The sequence below is a fragment of the Protomyctophum parallelum genome (genome assembly GCF_964188405.1).
Source record: "Protomyctophum parallelum genome assembly, chromosome: 23".
Taxonomy (NCBI): domain Eukaryota; kingdom Metazoa; phylum Chordata; class Actinopteri; order Myctophiformes; family Myctophidae; genus Protomyctophum; species Protomyctophum parallelum.
Window position 1 is genome coordinate 6,963,199 of NC_139715.1, and position 19,665 is coordinate 6,982,863.

At 43.0% G+C, this 19,665-nt stretch overlaps 2 protein-coding genes across 2 annotated transcripts in view; both read right to left on the bottom strand.

The window, feature by feature from the left end:
• Positions 1–12,652, bottom strand: cyp20a1 (cytochrome P450, family 20, subfamily A, polypeptide 1). The gene is made up of 13 exons (XM_083758608.1): positions 12,482–12,652; positions 12,033–12,082; positions 11,152–11,318; positions 9,984–10,129; positions 9,173–9,340; positions 8,987–9,065; positions 8,330–8,442; positions 7,892–7,946; positions 6,173–6,293; positions 5,290–5,401; positions 5,099–5,163; positions 4,396–4,485; positions 1–670 (listed from the first exon to the last, which is right to left on the bottom strand). The coding sequence occupies exons 1-13, from the start codon at positions 12,551–12,553 to the stop codon at positions 520–522; spliced, it is 1,389 nt and encodes a 462-aa protein (XP_083614734.1). The 5' UTR covers positions 12,554–12,652; the 3' UTR covers positions 1–519.
• tmem237b (transmembrane protein 237b) overlaps positions 11,045–19,665 on the bottom strand; it is an 18,744-nt gene continuing 10,123 nt past the window's right edge. Inside the window, exon 11 of the mRNA XM_083758609.1 lies at positions 11,045–11,089. The gene's annotated coding sequence lies outside the window, so the exon portion shown is untranslated. The remainder of the gene's footprint in view (positions 11,090–19,665) is intronic.

Consider the following 19,665-nt stretch of genomic DNA (forward strand, 5'->3'; position numbering starts at 1 on the left):
TAGTACTAGAAAGGTTTATTTTCCTTCTATAAAAAAGGGATGTCATGTATAAATCCTGAGTTTGGTATATCAGGTTAATTAGTATACTGTCTATACACCTTTTTTTAATGACACATTTTCATCTGGAATGTGGATGCTAAAAGAGGTGAAATAATGTGGTCTAAGGCTTATTGGCTGAACAAAGCAACATGTCTTGTGCTGTGCAGGCACGCACATGCCTGTGCGTGATAACAGAACCCACAAGCAAAAAGTAAAACACAAACAAAAAAAGTGCTATCCGAAATGAAATGTCTTTCTATGTTAAAACAATAGTTAACATTGAACGCTGTAAATCATTAATTTCATAACTGCAGTCCTTCTTGAACAGAACAACAAAGCATCTACATTATTAAATCAGAGACACTGACCAAAAAACCTCCACGTTAATGTTTAATGTCCTCTCGGGGAGAACAGAGAGATTGCTGTTTTGTAATAGTTTCCAGAGGTTCCACTGGTCAGGAAGTTGGAGGAGGGTAAATTCTATCTTCTTTCACTGACGGTGACCCAGGTGTCGTCTTTAGGGGTGGAAACCAGTTCAGATTTCACCTCCACGACTTGACCCTTCAACCGGTGGACCTTGAGCCGCCGTACCAACGTGCTGAGCAGGACAGCGGCGACAGTGTAGGCGAACCTGACAAGAGACGTCAACACATAGTCATGTAGGAAGGGACACGCAAGTGTTCTCCCCGTGTCCCCTAGGGTAGGTATACCCTCACATGTTCTCCCCGTGTCCCCTAGGGTAGGTATACCCTCACATGTTCTCCCCGTGTCCCCTAGGGTAGGTATACCCTCACATGTTCTCCCCGTGTCCCCTAGGGCAGTGTTTCACAACCTTTTTTGTCCCAGGGCACACTTTTCATAGCCTAAAAATCTCGGGGCACACCTAGATATACGGTGTGTGTATATACTGTATATATACCGGTGTATATATATATATATATATATATATATATATATATATGAACCCAATATACTTTTAAAAACACACATGAGAGCACTCGTCAAATAACTTTAAAGAGAAAGAAAAGGACAGAGACAGTGCCTCAGTTTCACCAATTTATTTTTGAAAACTCATACAAAATATAGCACACACATTGTGTGCTATATTTTGTATGAGTTTGTAAAAAGGAGTTGTAAAAACAAGAACAAAAATCTTTTGCCACAATACAATGGTCTTAAACTTGAGCACTTTTGTACAAAGAAAATCGAAAAAAATATTTGATAAAAAGAAAAGTAAATATGTTTGACAAGTTCTGTCTTAGTGTGAACCTTGAGCTTGTTTTCCTGAACAAAGAGTTTTTATCCTGGCTGGGATGCTGGACAAACAGACACGGAGCTCCTCATCAACTGCTCTCAGTCTCTCTCTGCGTTTGTTTTTTATGCAAGTCAGGCTTGAAAAGCTAAGCTCACACAGGTAGGTTGTGGAAAAGGGGAGCAGCACTGCCATTGCGCTGGCTGTGATGGCTGGATATTCTTTGTAAACAGCCAACCAAAACCTGTCCAGACTTAGTTCCTTGAATTTCTTTTTGCATTCATAGTCCCCCTGTATGTCCAATAACTGCTCTTGCTCCAGCATTGGGCTGTTCACGTTTGCCGCGTTCAATGGGTCACAGACCCAGTCAAAGTCTTCGGTGGAAACTGGGGGGAAATAAATTGCAAATTTGTCCTCAAGAGTTTCCAGATGCTCAGAAATGACCCCACACAATTCACGATTGTTTTTGTATCCAGCGTTGCTGCAAGGAAACATTTCTAGCTTGCCCTTGCCCACAGCACGGTGTGCAACAGCAGAGTTTGATGTTCCGCCTCCATTTCCTCGCACAGTGTGGCGAACAGCCGGCTTTTCAGTGGTCTTGCTTTAATAAAGTTAACGACGCTTACTGCATTTTCCAACACAGGTCTTTTGGTAAAGTCTTTGCAACCAGCGCCTCGCGGTGTAAAAAACAGTGTGTAGCCATGACGTCAGGATTAATCTCTTTCACTCGGCTAACAAATCCCTTGTATCGCCCGGTCATAGCTGCTGCTCCAACAATGTGAATGCCATGTAAAGTTGCCAGGCGATTAACATTTCTATGGCCGATGGTCGTTAAGAGTCTATTGTTCCGTCGTCATGTTGTTATCGCACGTCTAATTAGACGTGTGACAACAACAACGACGCAACAATAGGACGCCTAGCTATTGCTTTCGCTGGAGGGCTAGTGTTACTTTCGGTCAAAATCTCGCGGCACACCTGGACAGATCAAACGGCACAGTAAAGTGCCGCGGTACATAGGTTGAGAAACACTGCCCTAGGGTAGGTACCCTCACATGTTCTCCCTGTGTGCCCTAGGGTAGGTACCCTCACATGTTCTCCCCTTGTCCCCTAGGGTAGGTAACCTCACATGTTCTCCCCGTGTCCCCTAGGGTAGGTACCCTCACATGTTTCCCCTGTGTCCCCTAGGGTAGGTACCCTCACATGTTCTGCCCATGTCCCCTAGGGTAGGTACCCTCACAAAAACACATGCAATAATCCTGGTCTCTAAACTGCCTCCCCCTGGCCAGCCGGGGCGCCTGACGGAGGGCGAAGAACTGGTTGAAATAACGTTGTCCGTTATTTTACCTTTCCAAAAAGTGGAAGAATGACTCCTTACCCCAAGTGAAGGAATTCAAGTATCTTGGGAAAGACAGAAAATGAGTTCAGCAGGAGAATCAAAGCAGCAGGGGAGGTATTGCATTTGCTGAGCAGCACCATTATGATGAAAAGAGAATTAACTTAGCCAGAAGGCAAAGCTCTGCATCTACAGGTCAACCTTCGTTCCTTCCTACTCATGACCGAAAGAACAAGATAAAGGCGTCCGGAATGGCATTTCCCAGGAGGGTGGCTGACCTTAGGGATGAGGTGAGAAGCTCATTCTTCTGTGAGAGACATGGAGTTGAGCAGCTGCTCCTTTCGCATAGAAAAGAGGCCAGTTTGTTGAGGTGCTGCTGACATATACGGTAGTAAGGAGGAATGCCTCCTGGAGGTCTCCCTAGGGAGGTTTTCCAGGCACGGCCAGCTGGGCAGAACAACCACCAGGTGGGGGGTTATATCTCCACACTGGCCTGGGGAATGCCTCGGGATCCCCCAGTCAGAGCTGGATAACGTGGCCAGAGAAAGGGAATGCCTTATACCGCCACAACCAAATTTGAATAAGCGGATGAAGATAGTGAAGAAGAAGAAAAAGTAATGTCATACCTTTTGAGAACATTTTTTTAAGACAATAGATGGCTTTTTAAGGACACCCTGTAATTAGGTCACTTATCAAGGTGGTAGACTGGACAGGACAGATTTTATTTATACTCTGTCACGCGACCCTTTTGTGCTTTATAGATCATCTATTTTCAGTGAAATGTTTTGGCATAGAGAAGGATCAGACCAAGTGTTATATCTTGAGCCACCCCTTACCCCTTAATTAATAATAATAATTATCACTAAACTAATTTACCTTTTTATATATATATATAATTTTTAAAAACATTTTAAAATAGTTCAAATAGCCCATCTACAAGCTCACAACGTGTCAATGTAGATCAGCTGGTTAAACTATAAAAAAAAAAAAATCAAGATAGTAAAATTATGGCATTGAGTTATAGTGATATAGTGTAAGGCGCGCCCAAGATAGGGCCACTAGTGTAGACTAGAGTCCTAGGGGACCCCGATCAACTGAGTATATACGGTCGTGGTTAACCAATTCTGACCTGAGATCAGATTCATACGAGGTTTCCGCCGGACACACACTGGTCTGATGAACCCATTCTGACCTGAGATCAGATTCTAAAAATGTCAGTCGCTCTTCGATTTTTCGAATAGCAGACCTACAAGCTCGTATCGCGCCACTCGGTGGCGCGATATGAGCTTGTAGATCTGCTATTTTTAAATAGCTAAAGCATAACATGATGCTGACACCAAAATGGATGCCCGGTCAGAATGGGTTAAGAAGCCACACCAAACTGAGCAGTAAAAAACAACGTGAATCTCACATGTAACATGTTATTCTACTGCTCTGGGGAAGATTTGTGGCAGGCTACTGACATTCCGTTCGGTGGACTGCTGCAAATAAATCTTTGTTTAAAAAAACCCTGCAATGATTAGCTACCCATAACGTTTCTCTTTCAAGTCCCCAGAGGCGCTGCGTTGGCTCCCCGTCTAGGACGCTGGGCCTGGGATGGAGCCCCACCCGGCACAGTGCCTCCCCTGTGCAGTTTAGACACTCCTTTTCCTCTCCACTTTCTTACCAACGAGCTGCCTCAATAAATAAACAGAAAGACTCAGACCTCCCAGTTGCATTTAAGAAAAACAACCCCAACTCTAAATGTTATGCGAGGACGGGCGTTTTGTACCTCAGCTCTGGGCATGCTTGGTTTCCAGAGAAACCCAGCAGGGAGAAGCTCTTGCTGGCCGACTCCTCCTCAAATCGATCCGGGTCAAATCTGCGAGTGTCACAAATTATAAACACAATGTCCATAAATTACAACACAACGTCAATGTGTGGGGGAGGAGAATGTAGACACAAATTACAATATGTTTTGAGAAATTATACAATCGTAGCAGTGTTGTTTTTGTCTCTTGAAACGTTTTCATTTAGTTTTAGTCACTTTTTAGTTTTTTAGTCACCTGGAATGTTTTAGTGTTTAGTCTAGTTTCAGTCGACTAAATATCATAAGATTTTAGTCGACTAAATCTACAGTTTTAGTCATCATAGCTTAGTTTTTATTTAGTCTCAATTTAGTTTTTGTCAGTGGAAAAAGGTAGTCGACGAACATTTTTCGTCTTAGTTTTAGTCGACACAAACAACACTGAATCATAGGAAAAAGGCACTTGGCTCTCCCAACAGGAAAAAGCACCATCACTGGATCTAATGAAGTTCATATGGGTCATGTTTAAAATGTTCAAAATTTAGAGTGCAGCGCCTCGCTCCTACACGTATCTATCTAGTATCTACTTTAGTTTTTTTATCAGCTCTTCTCAGGTCGTCTGAAACCTACAAGAACCAAGCAATTAATCAGGAAATAAATTGTCAAAAGTAATTAAATTCACGCCAACCTGTATGGGACACTCCAAGTGTCTGGATCCTGCAAGACGACTCCTAGTGCATAGATGACTAGAGTCTGGAAATACCATTAAAAAAAAAGCAACACATTAGCATTCATATTATATTCATTATTCACTTAAGCCTTTACTTTGTGATAACCTAGCGATGAGCAGCAGACGAGACAGACGGAGAGAACGGATACCTCTTTGGGGATGACATGCTGATCCACTTTCCCTTCCACTTCCTGAAGGCGGGCTGCGACGGGGGTCAGCTTGGCGGTCCTGACCGTCTCGTTCAGAACCTGCTGGCAGTATCTGGGTCCAGGACAGAAACGTCATCAGAGTTCATTTTAGTTAATTTTCCAAATATAATAATCCTTCCTTCAATCTCATATTTTAGTTTACACATGATTATGATTATTATTATTGCACCACTTCCCCATGGTGTGCTCCTGTAATCACAGGATCATATTTTCTCTGCTTAATGGATTTATTTGACCTTGTACTACTTCATGTCATCTATTTGTAGTGTGGGCGATATATGAACTTCCTCTGGAGACCAACCGGTTGTAAATGAGGGAAACGGGGAGTACAATCACTATGTCAGTAAGATATTTAATACCTAGAAAATGGGTTAATCGGTGAAAAACCGTCGGCCATGATCTTAGAGGCTTTAAAAAAAAAAGTGTGGCCTTGGGTTGTTCTTTGCTTTGCTCATCTACATATAACCCTCAACTTCAAAGAGCTATTTAGATTTTTGAGCGTTTTAGTACTTTTCTTGTTAAAAAAAAAGAAAATATTTTGAAAAGGTTTGAAAAAAGTGAAAAGTGGATATGTCTGGGTTGTATACAACTAAATATTGAACAAATGAAGTCTTAACAAGAGCTTACAGTATGACTGAATAATAACTTAATTGGATCCAGTGGAACCCAGATGGGGTTTGAACTGTGACTGGTCTTACCTGAGCTGAGGGATCTTGAGGTTTGAAGTGAACTGTGACTGGTCTTACCTGGTCTTAGGGATCTTGAGGTTTGAACTGTGACTGGTCTTAGGGATCTGGAGGTTTGAACTGTGACTGATCTGTACCTGAGCTGAGGGATCTTGTCCAGAGTAACGGGACCAGAACCCAGAACCTCCTCCAGCTCTTCATACAGCTTGTCCTGAACCTCTTCAGACGTGGACAAGAAGTGGACCGCCCAAACACACACTGCACCAAACAATTACAATTTACAATTAAGGCCTTTAGCATACATTCTTTAATAATAATGTTGTTATCTGTATCTTTGTCCAGATGGTATGAGGTTAAAAAAGCGATATAGAGGATGATCAGTGACATTTGTTGGGTCAGACTTGCTCCCGTTGCATTCGTTCAGCCTAGTGTCAATTGTACCAGTCCCAGTATCGATATCGGAACAACTCTAGCGAGGCAGCTTGATGTACAAGTACTGTGTACACCCCCTGGGGCCTGTCCTGTCCCGTGTACTAGGGATGGGTCCGATTAATCGATTAATCGATTATCGTTGATAGGACCCGAAATCGATTATGAAAATTAATAATCGATAATCGTTTTTATTTCTTTTTTGTTTTTCTTTCCTGTTTAAAAAAATAAATAAAATCTGTTGGAAAGGCAATATTGTCATCCAAACAGGACAGGGCTATAGGCCTACCAAAGTGTGCCTGGGATGTGTCTGTGTAGCTGCATGACTGAGTGGAAATTGATTCCAATCAAGATACAGGTTTGGAGGATTTAGCAGGTGTTGGGAATTTACCTAATCAGGCCTAGGCTGGGGTTGATATGGTGATCAATTGGATCAACAGTGGTCCAGGGACCACCAGTGGTCCTCATTTAAAAGATGGAGTTAGTAACCAAATGGACCCTTATTAACTCTCAAGAGTTACAATTATTGTTAATCAACTACATCAGGGGTTCCCAAACTTTTTTGACTTAGGTACCCCTTGGGGGGAAGATTTTTATTTATTTGTAGGGTTCATAAAATAAATAAAGGAAATTATAAAAAAAAAACGATTAATCGTTAATATTGAATTATACAAATCGATTTTCATTTTGGACACATTTACACATCCCTACCGTGTACACCCCTGTCCTGTCCCGTGTACACCCCATGACTTATACTGGATAGCTTGTCCACTAGTCCCTTCCTAACATTTTAGTCTAGTTTTTATTTGTTGACGAAATTGTTAATAGTTTTAGTCATCATAGCTTAGTTTTTATTTAGTTTTTGTCGGTGAAAAAAGGTAGCCGACGGACATTTTTTGTCTTGGTTTTAGTCGACGAAATCAACACTAGATAGTAGGCTACTGTATGTCACAGCTCCTATCCAACCCTTGATGTTGAGTGCCAATTGGGTCACAAACTCACATCTTTACCGTTTTTGGTATGATTGAACCCCCGACCTCCCAATCCCAGTAGTGCCGCACGATTCTTGATCAAATTTCCTCCACAAGAATTGAGGTCACGATCATCACACGATTCTTATAGTTTCCATGAAAATATGTATTAAAAAAGCTAAAGCTAAAACAGAAGACTAACTAAAATGAATTTGACAGCCAACTGCACGATTCTTCACGATTTCTTTCGATTAATTGTCCTTTTTGATTTCTAGTTTGTAACCTTTTAACTAGTTTTTCGAATAAATTTGTTTTTACTTAATTACGTATATTATTATTATTATTATAGCACTAAATCCCAGGGAGGACACTCTCACCCACAAGGCTTCATGTGTTAAGTAATTCAAATGGGGTTTAAGTATTCCTTTAAAAGCAGCCGTCTCAAACTTGACTTACAGTTGGCTGTGATGACACATCCTGCCAGAGTGAACACCATGCTGTCCTCCATGATCTGAAAGGATTCATTATACAACAAACACTATCACTGTCAAAATACTTAATAAATCATCTCATTTCTCTGTTGGCTTTCAACTTTGAAGTCGTCACATTTGTGATGTGATTGAACCCCACTTTAATACCATTGCATCATTTCACGAAGAAATAACAAGAGCTTGTGAGTAAAATAGCAAAATGTGTGACCCACATTAAAGATGTATTTTTTTAACCCATTTAAATCGCAGTTTTCTAAAGTTTCTATATCAGTGGTGCTCACACTATTTCATGTCAAAGGACCCCAGGAATTATATGTAATTGGCTGTGGACTGGTGGACCCCCACCTGAAAATATGTTATTCCAGCAAAGATTTGACATTAAAACGTTTGCTCTAGTATTCACCTGTCTCTCTGTGAGGCTGGATTGAAGCAAGGCGTCTACAAACACGCTCTGGCTCTGCAGGGCTTTCCTCTCCCTGGTCACAGACAGCAGTACTGACTCCATCTCGGACAGGGCTGGACAACACAAGACGCTCTCGTTAACCACAGACAGCAGTACTGACTCCATCTCGGACAGGGCTGGACAATGCAAGACGCTCTCGTTAACCACAGACAGCAGTACTGACTCCATCTCGGACAGGGCTGGACAACACAAGACTCTCTCGTTAACAGACTGCAGTCACAGACAGCAGTACTGACTCCATCTCGGACAGGGCTGGACAACACAAGACGCTCTCGTTAACAGACAACAGTCACAGACAGCAGTACTGACTCCATCTCGGACAGGGCTGGACAACACAAGACTCTCTCGTTAACCACATGTCATAAACCCTAGATTCCCTAGCCCAACACCAGCACAGAGTGCCCTTGAGCAAGGCACTGGAACCCCCAACTGCTCCAGCGGAGCTGCTCAAATGTCTAACGGACCGGTATAAGACTGTGGTTGTACTGGACTGTCAGCTCTTAGGTTTTAATGTGTAATCTGCCTTGAGAGAGAGAGAGAGAGAGAGAGAGAGAGAGAGAGAGAGACAACAGACGTATTGAACCTCTTCTCACTCACCACTCTCATAATGTCCCTTCCTGCTGGAGCTCTTCTCCATGGAGCCATCCTGGTAGCCTTTCCCAATCTCTGACCAGATCTGGTGAATTAGGAGCGACAGTCAGGAACAACCCAGTTTAAAAAAAAAGAGAATATGACATGTCATATTTGTCAGGTGAAGCAAGCACTGTCTGTTAATTTTCTCACCGCATCGTGGTTCTTGCGGAAGCGCATGACCTCCGCGTCGTCTTTGAAGCGCGGCCCCAGGGCCAGCTGGGTGACGGTCTTCATGGACAGTCCCAGCAGGTGGGCACACAGAGGGGTGTGCTGGGCCTGGGGGAACGACTGCCATTTCTCCACCAGCTCCTCCACCAGCTTAGAGGGAGGGAGGGAATGCACAAAACACTGATTATCTCATTGCTGAATAGTTAGTCGTACGTACAACGCATCCTGGGCTTCTAGACGGGGCTACTTTCGGCGTGCTCAAAAGGGGGTGCGTACGGCGTACGCTTTTCAACAACGTTCCGCCCCGCCCCGGGTTGTTTCATTAGGTTGAAATAAAGAGGACGGGGAGCAGAATTATATGGTGTATATGGTGGACATTCCACTTTTTTCTTCATTTGATCATTTTTTGAGGTCCAGCACCGTATTTAAAAACTGTGGGATGTGCATATCGTTGTCCTTCTTTCCATATGAATTACGCTCCAGCGAGGGATAATACTTATTATTATTATTATGTGAAAACCTACGTCAAAACTGTGTGGGGGGAGGAAGGGGAGAATGTTTAGGCCTGTCACAAAAATGCTAAATGATATTATGCTCTATATCTGATTGACATTTATACCACTTAACTGGTGTAAAAGATCAGTTTCTCCAGATATGATAAATTGCCAATCACAGACGGAGTAAATGCCGATTACCGATCAGAGTGAATATCGGTCGATATGGCCGATCACCGATCACTGGCAGATTATCGGATTATCGGATTATCGATTATCTCTAGCTCCAGGCCACCAACCTGGAGGACCAGGTGGAAGTTGTTCTTCAGCGCGTTGTCGATGCCGTTCTCGTACACCTTCTTCCTCATCATGGCCTCTGTGGCCCCGCCCCCCATGCCCGCCTGGTAACCTAGCAACGACTTCAGCATCGTCTCAAAGGAGTCCGCTGGGGAGGGAAGAACAAAAGGAAAAACAAACGTAGAAACATTTTATGTCCATTTCAAAAGAGAACGAACAAGGGCAAATTATGGTAAGATAATAACCCATATTCTGACCTGAGATCAGATTCTAAAAATGTCTTCTACATCCTGGCAGTTTTCTGAAAAAGCTACGTTTCTATGTCAGTCGTTCTTCGATTTTTCAAAAATAGCAGACCTACAAGCTCGTAGCGTGGATCTGCTATTTTTCAATAGCTAAAGCATAACACCAAAAGGGGTTCCCGCCCAAAATGGGATAAACATGCAGCGTGAATGTTACTTTGCCATGATGTAACTCCAAGATATCTGCAATAGTTACTCCGCTGATTCATTGATATATTTATTTATTCCCCAACAGTCTCCAGCCCTCAATGGCTTACGTTGCACGCCAGGTGAAACCGCTCTTTTACAATATATAAAAGAAGGAAAACTAATCTGATTCTGCCAGGCGGCATTCGTATTTTTATTTGAATGGCATTTTCAACTTCCTGGTTGAGTTTTACTACTTGAAGATACAGTTCTACTGTACTGGTCCAGTCCAGGTCTACTGTACTGGTCCAGTCCAGTTCTTCTTCCTAATTAACCCATTCTGACCTGAGATCAGATTCCTATACGAGGTTTCCACTGGACACACACTGGTCTGATTAACCCATTCTGACCTGAGATCAGATTACAAAAATGTCAGTCGTTCTTCGATTGTCAGTGATGCTCAACCATTTTCATGTCAAGGATCCCCAGAATGATCTGTATTTTGGCCGCGGACCCCCATCTGAAAATATGTTGCTCAGGGACCCCCCCCCAGAAGCAAAGATTTGAGTTGTAAAACGTTCGCTGTGAAAGAACATATATTCAAAGATGTGCGGTGTGAGCCACATTTCCAATAGCTAAAGTATAACATAATGCTTAAAACAACAAAAGGGGTTCCCGCCCTGAATGGGATCGACCCTTTATCCCGACCAAAAATGAAACGGTTCACAGAATTCACACTCACTGGTCCAGTTGGGGTTGATGTGCTGCCGTAGCTGTTCCACAGAGCCCAGACTGACCACCGGCCGACCTCCGAACCAGAACGACGCCACGGGTCCAAACTCCTGGTGCAGGCTTAGCAGGAACTCGTGCAGACTGCCGTGTCTCACGATGTCCTGCAGGTTCCCATCCCTGACAAGAGAGGAGTGTTAACCCATTCTGACCTGAGATCAGATTCATACGAGGTTTTCCACTGGACACACACTGGTCTGATGAACCCATTCTGACCTGAGATCAGATTCTAAAAATGTCAGTCGTTCTTCGATTTTTCAAAAATGGCAGACCCACAAGCTCGTATCGCGCCACTCGGTGGCGCGACATGGATTTCCAAAATAATTATAGATTCTTGAGCCGCAATTATGTTTCTGCAGGCTCCACCTGGGCAAAGGTGGTGCTGCAGGCTCCACTTGCAGCTTGAAATGGCCCTCCTAAAGGCCTCACCATGGGTTGTTGGGCTTCCTTCCTCACGGAGGAGACAGTCTGGGGCGCCATCCCAAACTGCTCCTGGGTGCCGTCTACATTCCGGCTGTCACCCGTCTCTCCGGTGGTCACCAGACTATTCCTATGAGTCACTATAAATAAGATAACGTCTAAGAACTAAGAATATGGCATGGATGCACCTGGGACGTATCCTCAGTGAATAGTGATGTATCGCAAGGTCGTAAGCATAAAGCATAAAAAAAGAACAAAAGAAAATGGGCTTCAAGATTATTTGATGAATGGTAAAAGTATTATTTAAAGCCCTATGTTTTAAATTAATTCAATCCAACTAAACACTACTTCAGAACACCATGTGTTACATTCCCACCCTGATAAGAACATGAATCAATAATAAAGTGAACTTACTTCTCATCTGTGGGGTTGAGACCTGGAATGCCAGAAGCACGCCTGGATGACTGGAATGGTGAGCAGATAAAAGAGACACAATGGAAACACATTCATTTAAAAATAAATGCAGGCCTATATGTTGCAGTGTATGCTCTGTAACCATATGCATTTTGTATGAAAAACATAAACAAATTAAATACAAATGTGAGCATGCAGACTCCAGTGAAGTTTCTCTCTCTATCTCTCTCTCACTCACCCCACTGACACACATACATACAGTACAGTACACAGTAGGCTATATATGGGTCACAGCCACCGGGTCAGGACGTTTCTGTTACATTTCAACAGATGTTTTGGGGGTTTCCAGATGTTAAAGTTCCATTACAAACCGTTTTAGACACAAAGCAGCAGGGGGTTCGTTTGTTTGCTATCAGGCTAACTACACTGTTGTTGTTTCACGAACTTACCGGATAAAGATAGAGAACCGCACCAACCAGAATGACAACAAATGTCACAGCGAAGATGGCAAAGTCCAGCATGGTTTATAAAAAAAAGTACGTTTTATTAACTCTAAATTGGTGCAGGACTATAAGGAGTACGACTTTCACATGGTCAGATGTTACCACATCTACGCACACTGCACTCTGCAAGTTAAGTTAGTCACTAATCCATCTCTCCGAGTTCAACTACACGGACTAGTAAGAACCTATTTCCTAGGCTCCCAGAGCCATGGAGTAAAGACAGAATTACGACAACTCCGTTCACTTCATGGGGCTTCAGTCCAACAACGGCTCCTACATACCGGTAGACTTCTATTGGCAAAGAGCATAGCAAATGGGGACAAGAAATGCATGGGACTATCATGCAACAGCTTGATTGATTGATTGATTGAAATATTTATTAACAGTTTGTAGAATTTACAGTACATTTTAAGCACAGACTCAATACAAAGACTGTTAACTGTGAGTGGACGACCCAATTAAGCATTACACTTGTTTACAACAGGGTCCACATTGTTCAATTCATCAAAACATTTAGAGACATACAAATAGACACTTCTATGTAGCTAAGCTCAGCTTTAATGATCTTAAATACCTTTATTTTAGATTGTTTTGTAGTAATAGTACAACATAAACATTACAGAGACTTGTAGTTGTCACTGTAGGCTACAATACTTTAAAACAGTTGTCATGTTGCACACATCATGCCTTAAAATAGCTCTTATTTGTGCCGCCCTCGTTGAAAACAATGTATTTCCAACTCCAGCTTGTCCCAGTCCAGGGCTGCATGGACAGCGCTCGAGCGCTCAGATTTCCTGCCCCCTCAATGTCGTAACTCTGTGGTAACTAAACTATAGCTTTGTTTTCCTCCGAGGTAACCGGTGGAAAGCCTGATGGGCTAGGCTAGGTTAATGGTTTCGGCAGCATGCAGCAGCAGATACAGATAGTCTGAGATAGAGCAGTTCGTTTCATGTCCTGTCCAGTGTCCTACCTTCATCTTAACTTTATATAGCATCTAACAGATCGCTAAAGTGTGTTACTTTCCGGGAAGACCTCGATCCACAACAGGAATCAGGCTCAAGAGAGAAGAGGCTATGCTATGGTTTGTATTTGCAAAACAAATAGCAAAACAATAAACACGGGAACCCTCCAAGCTACTCGCTCATTCGCTGCTCGATCGAGTTTATTTAATAATTGGCAAATTATATTCAAGCCGCCACTAAAAGTGCCTATACGCAGGCCGATATCACCTAATTAAATAGCATTAGGGCTATGTACCAGAGCCAGTCAGGAGGACCCTGAACCTGCTCTCTCCTTGGCCGAACAGGCTGATTCTTCCTTCCATCCACCTTTCATAAAGTGTCTGCCTGGTTACCAAAAAACCCACAGTGGGCTGCGCTGCCTATGTGGGAGCCAGGTGGGATAACTATATGGTGGGATTCATATGGAAATGTCAGCGGGCACCAGATGGTTCTCAGAGTTGCCCGTGGGGTCTTTAAGTGGGTTCTACCTGGGTCCTAGGTGGGCCCCACCTTGGCAATTTATGTGGGGCTGACATGGGTCCCTATTATGGAATACTGGGCAGTGGGCACCAAATCAGTGCAACCTGAGAAGTCTGGGAAAGAAATGCCCATCCCCAACCCAAACTTGGGCAGGTGCTGAGCGAGCCTATAAGTGAGGGGAGCAAATATTTTAACACAAGCAGCGCCAGGATTCCTTCAAAATAGGAGCTCTGGGGTGCCGGAAAGACATTTTACTCTGAAACCCACGACCCGGAAACAATTTGGGAAAAAAGTTTGCTTTACATTGCTAGCTTACATTGCTATCGTTTTAATTTATACGATATATGATCCAAAAAGTGTTCATATTTTGCGGGAGAGACGGAGGAGGAGCAGAAATGAGGCGCTAGTATATCCGTCAGCTCAAGACCACGGAGAGCGCCCTGGATTAGGAGAGACGACTGAGACTTTAATCTTGACAAATTGTTTTTTAATGATAGTAGGCTGACTTTGTTATTGTTAATAATAATGTGGCTGACTTTGATCCCACACTATAGTTTTATCACATTCATTTTCATTTATTTTTCTTTTAGGTTTTATGACCTCAATTATGTTGAACTGCTAGTTTCGCCAGCCATACTGAAATCAATCTCACAGAATCATGTATTCACTTGAAGTTTTATTTCTGTTTTGTTTAGTGCAGCCGCGCTGCTATTTCTCCATCTGCTCATCTGAGTTAACACCCACAATACAAGTGCAACAAAAACATTGGCCATAGGCCTTACAATACAATATATGAGAACACGCAATCCTAACAAATTACATCCCCAGAACATTCAGTGGATTTTCTGTGGTCTGAAGTTTTCTCTGGGGTTTGGAAGTCTTTTGAGCTGCAATGAAAACAGCCAAAACAATAAACACAGTGACATCTGCTGGCAAATCCCTTTGACATATATTATGGAATTTGCAGGTTGTGACATCATAAACAGCAGGAAGATCAGAGCACTTGTTTGAGCCAGAAAACCCCAGACCACAGAAAATCTACTGAATGTTCTGTAGTTCAGTTTTTTGTGGGTACAATTGAGCTCAGAAAACCATTTGTTTTTATGTCACCTGTAGCTCCTAGCCAGACCAACCTGAAGACCAGCCAGACCTCAACCAGTGTGTGGAGCCCAGACTGCAGGTGAAGATGAACTCCCCAGACTCAGCCAGGGATGTTTCTATTAAACGGGAGGAAACTGAATACATTTCTATTAAACAGGAACCTGAAGACATTTCTATTAAACAGGAGGAACCTGAAGACATTTCTATTAAACAGAAGGAACCTGAAGACATTTCTATTCTGCTCCAGGAGGAACCAGAGCCTCCACACATTAAAGATGAACAGGAGGAACTACTTCAAAGACCAGAGGAACCTGATGGGTCTATGTTGACATTACTAGCAGTGAAAGGTGAAGTTGATGAAGACATCTCTTCACACTGCATTGAAGTTGAACTCGAATCTGACACTGAAGTCACTGATGACAGTGGTGATTGGGGGGAGGCAAGTGGAGGTGTCGAGTCTGTCGACACTGTAGAAAGACCTTTCCAGTGTAAAATGTGTAACAAGAGTTTCAGTAAGTTAGGTGAGTTGAAGACGCACCAGCGTATCCACACAGGAGAGAAGCCATTTCAGTGTAAACAGTGTGACAAGAGTTTCAGTCTCTCAAGTGACTTTAAGAGACACCAGTATGTCCACACTGGAGACAAACCTTTCCAGTGTAAACAATGTGACAAGAGTTTCAGTTTGTTAGGTAATCTGACGGCACACCAGCATCTCCACACGGGAGACAAACCTTTCCAGTGTAAACATTGTGACAAGAGATTCAGTCAGTCAAGTCACCTGAAGTCACACCAGCTTGTCCACACTGGAGACAAACCTTTCCAGTGTAAACATTGTGACAAGAGTTTCAGTTTGTTAGGTGACTTTAAGAGACACCAGCATCTCCACACTGGAGACAAACCTTTCCACTGTAAACAGTGTGACAAGAGTTTCAGGCAGTCAGCTCACCTGAAGAGACACCAGCTTGTCCACACTGGAGACAAACCTTCCCAGTGTAAACATTGTGACAAGAGTCACAGTGTTAGGTAATCTGACGGCACACCAGCATCTCCACACTGGAGACAAACCCTTTCCACTGTAAACAGTGTGACAAGAGTTTCAGGCAGTCAGCTAACCTGAAGAGACACCAGCTTGTCCACACTGGAGACAAACCTTCCCAGTGTAAACATTGTGACAAGAGTCACAGTGTTAGGTAATCTGACGGCACACCAGCACCTCCACACTGTAGACAAACCCTTTCCACTGTAAACAGTGTGACAAGAGTTTCAGGCAGTCAGCTAACCTGAAGAGACACCAGCATCTCCACACTGGAGACAAACCTTTCCACTGTAAACAGTGTGACAAGAGTTTCAGGCAGTCAGCTCACCTGAAGAGACACCAGCTTGTCCACACTGGAGACAAACCTTCCCAGTGTAAACATTGTGACAAGAGTCACAGTGTTAGGTAATCTGACGGCACACCAGCATCTCCACACTGGAGACAAACCTTTCCACTGTAAACATTGTGACAAGAGTTTCAGGCAGTCAGCTAACCTGAAGAGACACCAGCTTGTCCACACTGGAGACAAACCTTTCCAGTGTAAACAGTGTGACAAGAGTTTCAGTTCGTCAGGTCACCTGAAGTCACACCAGCGTGTCCACACAGGAGACAAACCTTTCCACTGTAAACATTGTGACAGAGCTGCCTGTGTGTTTTATTATCACAAAATGGGGCTGACGCTCAGCACAAACAGTATGGCATTGGACCAGCGCGTCAACCAGGTCCATCTAAGGGATCAACTCCTCGAGAGCTAAGACGGGGCTCTCATACTTACATTTAGGCCCAGGCTACACGTATATGGATCTTTTTTCTAAACGCATTCTTTTGTGTACGTTTGGTCCTTTTAGCCACACGCAAACGGCGTTTTCGGCCACTCAAACGGAGGTTTTTGGAAACGATGATGTCAATGCTTACTGCGCATATAATTTGTACTATAATTAGGTGAGAAATGCAGCTTGTGCCTGCATGGAAACTACACGGATATCTATCCAATTGTTCATGTTTATATATCACTGTCAACAACTTTAAAACGTTTCATATGTTGCATCAACTGCAAAGGCTCTGCTCTGCTGCATCCAATAATAAATATATCGGCCTACTAGTCCAGTGCGGACTGGTGATTTCTGTATTTTCAAATACAATTTCTGTATTTTCAAATACATTTTCTGTATTTTCAAATACAGAAAATAGGTATTTCAAATACTGCCCATATCTGCCATCTGTGTATGAATGGGTGTGTGAATCAGTGAATGCAATGCACAATCTATGTAAAAGCGCCTTGGATGAAGGCGCTATATAAATGCACCATTTACTTTATATTGTATATGTATAACATTGTGTTTTGCAGATTAAACGTTTTTCATACAGCTGCATATACTTGTTGACAGCACTGTTAATGTGTATTTTCAGACTTTAACCCAGTGGTTTTCAACTATTTTGATACCAGGGCCCAATATGTATTCAGCATTTGAGCCACGGACCACCATTTGACGAGGTTTAAGGCTCATTCATAGTCTGGATTTTCGGTATTGAGGTGACCACCGAACTACAACATGACATCACGAGCCGCGGTGAAGAGCAAACCACCGCCCCAGCCCTTCTCTCTGTTTTTACTCACCACCGCTCCACATTATTTCAGCTCCGGTGGTCACGTCACCACCGGAGAGGTGGTCACCTCACCACCGGAGAGGTGGTCACCTCACCACCGGAGCGGTGGTCACCTCACCACCGGAAATCCAGACTATGAATGAGCCTCTAGTCTCTCAGACCCAAAACTGAGATTATTTTATTTTTGTCCACAATTCTATGCTGTATTTAGGAGAGTCAACAGGCAAACGTTCATCAAAACAACAATTCTTCTACATTTTCAAATTGTGTAGACTTCTTGTAAGAAATGCAGATCTTTTAACAATGATTTAACTCTTGAGAGCGTAAAATGAAACCAAATGGACCCTTTTCACTCTCAAGAGTTAAAGGTCTATATAGGGTCCATGTGGTTACCAACTCTCCATCATTTAGCTGCATGGGGACCACCTGGAATGCCTTCAAGGACCACTGGTTGAAGACCACTGAAACACTCAGGTACTTGGTCTGCTCTTTAAGTCATTTAGACCCGAGGGCGATTCTACAAAATCCTGACGGTTTTCTCAAAAACCCATGTTTCTATGTCAGTCGTTCTCAAACATTTTCATGTCAAGGACCCCAAAAATTATATGTATTTGGCCACCGACGATCACTCTGAACGAATATACATTCAAAGATTTCAGGCACATTTTCCAGATTTTTCAGAAATAGCAGACCTACAAGCTCGTAGGGCAAGCTTGAGCTTGTAGATTTGTTTTTCAATAGCTAAAGTATAACATGATGCCTAAAAACACCAAAAGGAGTTCCCGCCCAGAATGGGTTAATTACACCAATCCTATCCTAGCCACCCATTGACTAATCTAATCTAATGTACGGCAACCTTCCCCGTGTTTCTTCACCAGTCCGATCCTGAAGAACAGTTTGCCGGCCACTGCTACAGAGCTGACAATGAGGTTATATCTTCTCTGGAGTCCTGCCTCAAAGCAGACCAGAGGTAGAAAACTGTCGTTCCCCTAGGGACACAGGCATCAGTAAGCAGGAACTGGGGATGGCAATGAAGGACCGGGAAGTCTGGCGTGATGTTGTGAAATCCACGATCTCGACCACGGTCGAAAAATGATGACACCAAACCTTTTTGCTGAAAATAACACCAGTAATCAGTTTAGGCCGTAACCCATTGGTTTTCAAAGTGGGGACTAAGGACCCCCATAGCTTGAGGGTCCTGACCAAATTAGCAACTACATTTTAACAGATTTAACTATAGGCAATTAATCAATTATAGTTAGAAATGCATTCTAGGATCCTCTCCCATAACTGTTACCCGATCTGCAACCTGACTCTGGATAAAGGATGGATGGATGGATATAAAAAAAATGTTACCAAGTGTGCGTGCATGCGTGTGTATATACATATATATATAGACATAGTTAGACAATTAAATTAAGTCCAAAACTAAATCCCTTGGACTAATGGAGAGAAAATGGAGATGCAAAAACTGACCCCACACAGTATCCTGACTGCAGTATTTCTCTGTGAGATCACGAGTTAAACTTACACCAATATCTTTAAAAATAGAGTGATTGCATACAGACGTCTGGCTTCTATACAGTAGCATGTTGTCATTTTATAACCAGGATCCTACCTAGTGTTAAGTCTACATTGGATTGGCTGATAAATAATGAAATCCTCTCTACAGAGGACAGAAATGGAACGTTTAAATTTCGACGATTCTAATTTTCTGAAAAACCCACGATGTTTCTGTCAGTGGTTCTCAAGGTTTGTCATGTCAAGCACCCAAAGAATTGTATGAATTTGGCCGCCGACCCCCATCTGAAAATATGTTGTTCCAGGGACCCCCCTAGAAGCAAAAAAATAGCAGACCTACAAGCTCATAGCATGACCTTGTAGGTCTGCTATTTTTCAATAGC

What these genes read in the sequence shown, in the direction of transcription:
- cyp20a1 (XM_083758608.1), bottom strand. Translation starts at nt 12,553, where the DNA reads ATGCTGGACTTTGCCATCTTCGCTGTGACATTTGTTGTCATTCTGGTT. An exon ending in ACTTCCACCTGGTCCTCCAG is followed by an intron (nt 9,341 to 9,983) that starts GTTGGTGGCCTG and finishes CCTCCCTCTAAG; the next exon opens with CTGGTGGAGGAGCTGGTGGA. An exon ending in GAAGGGACATTATGAGAGTG is followed by an intron (nt 8,443 to 8,986) that starts GTGAGTGAGAAG and finishes TGTGTTGTCCAG; the next exon opens with CCCTGTCCGAGATGGAGTCA.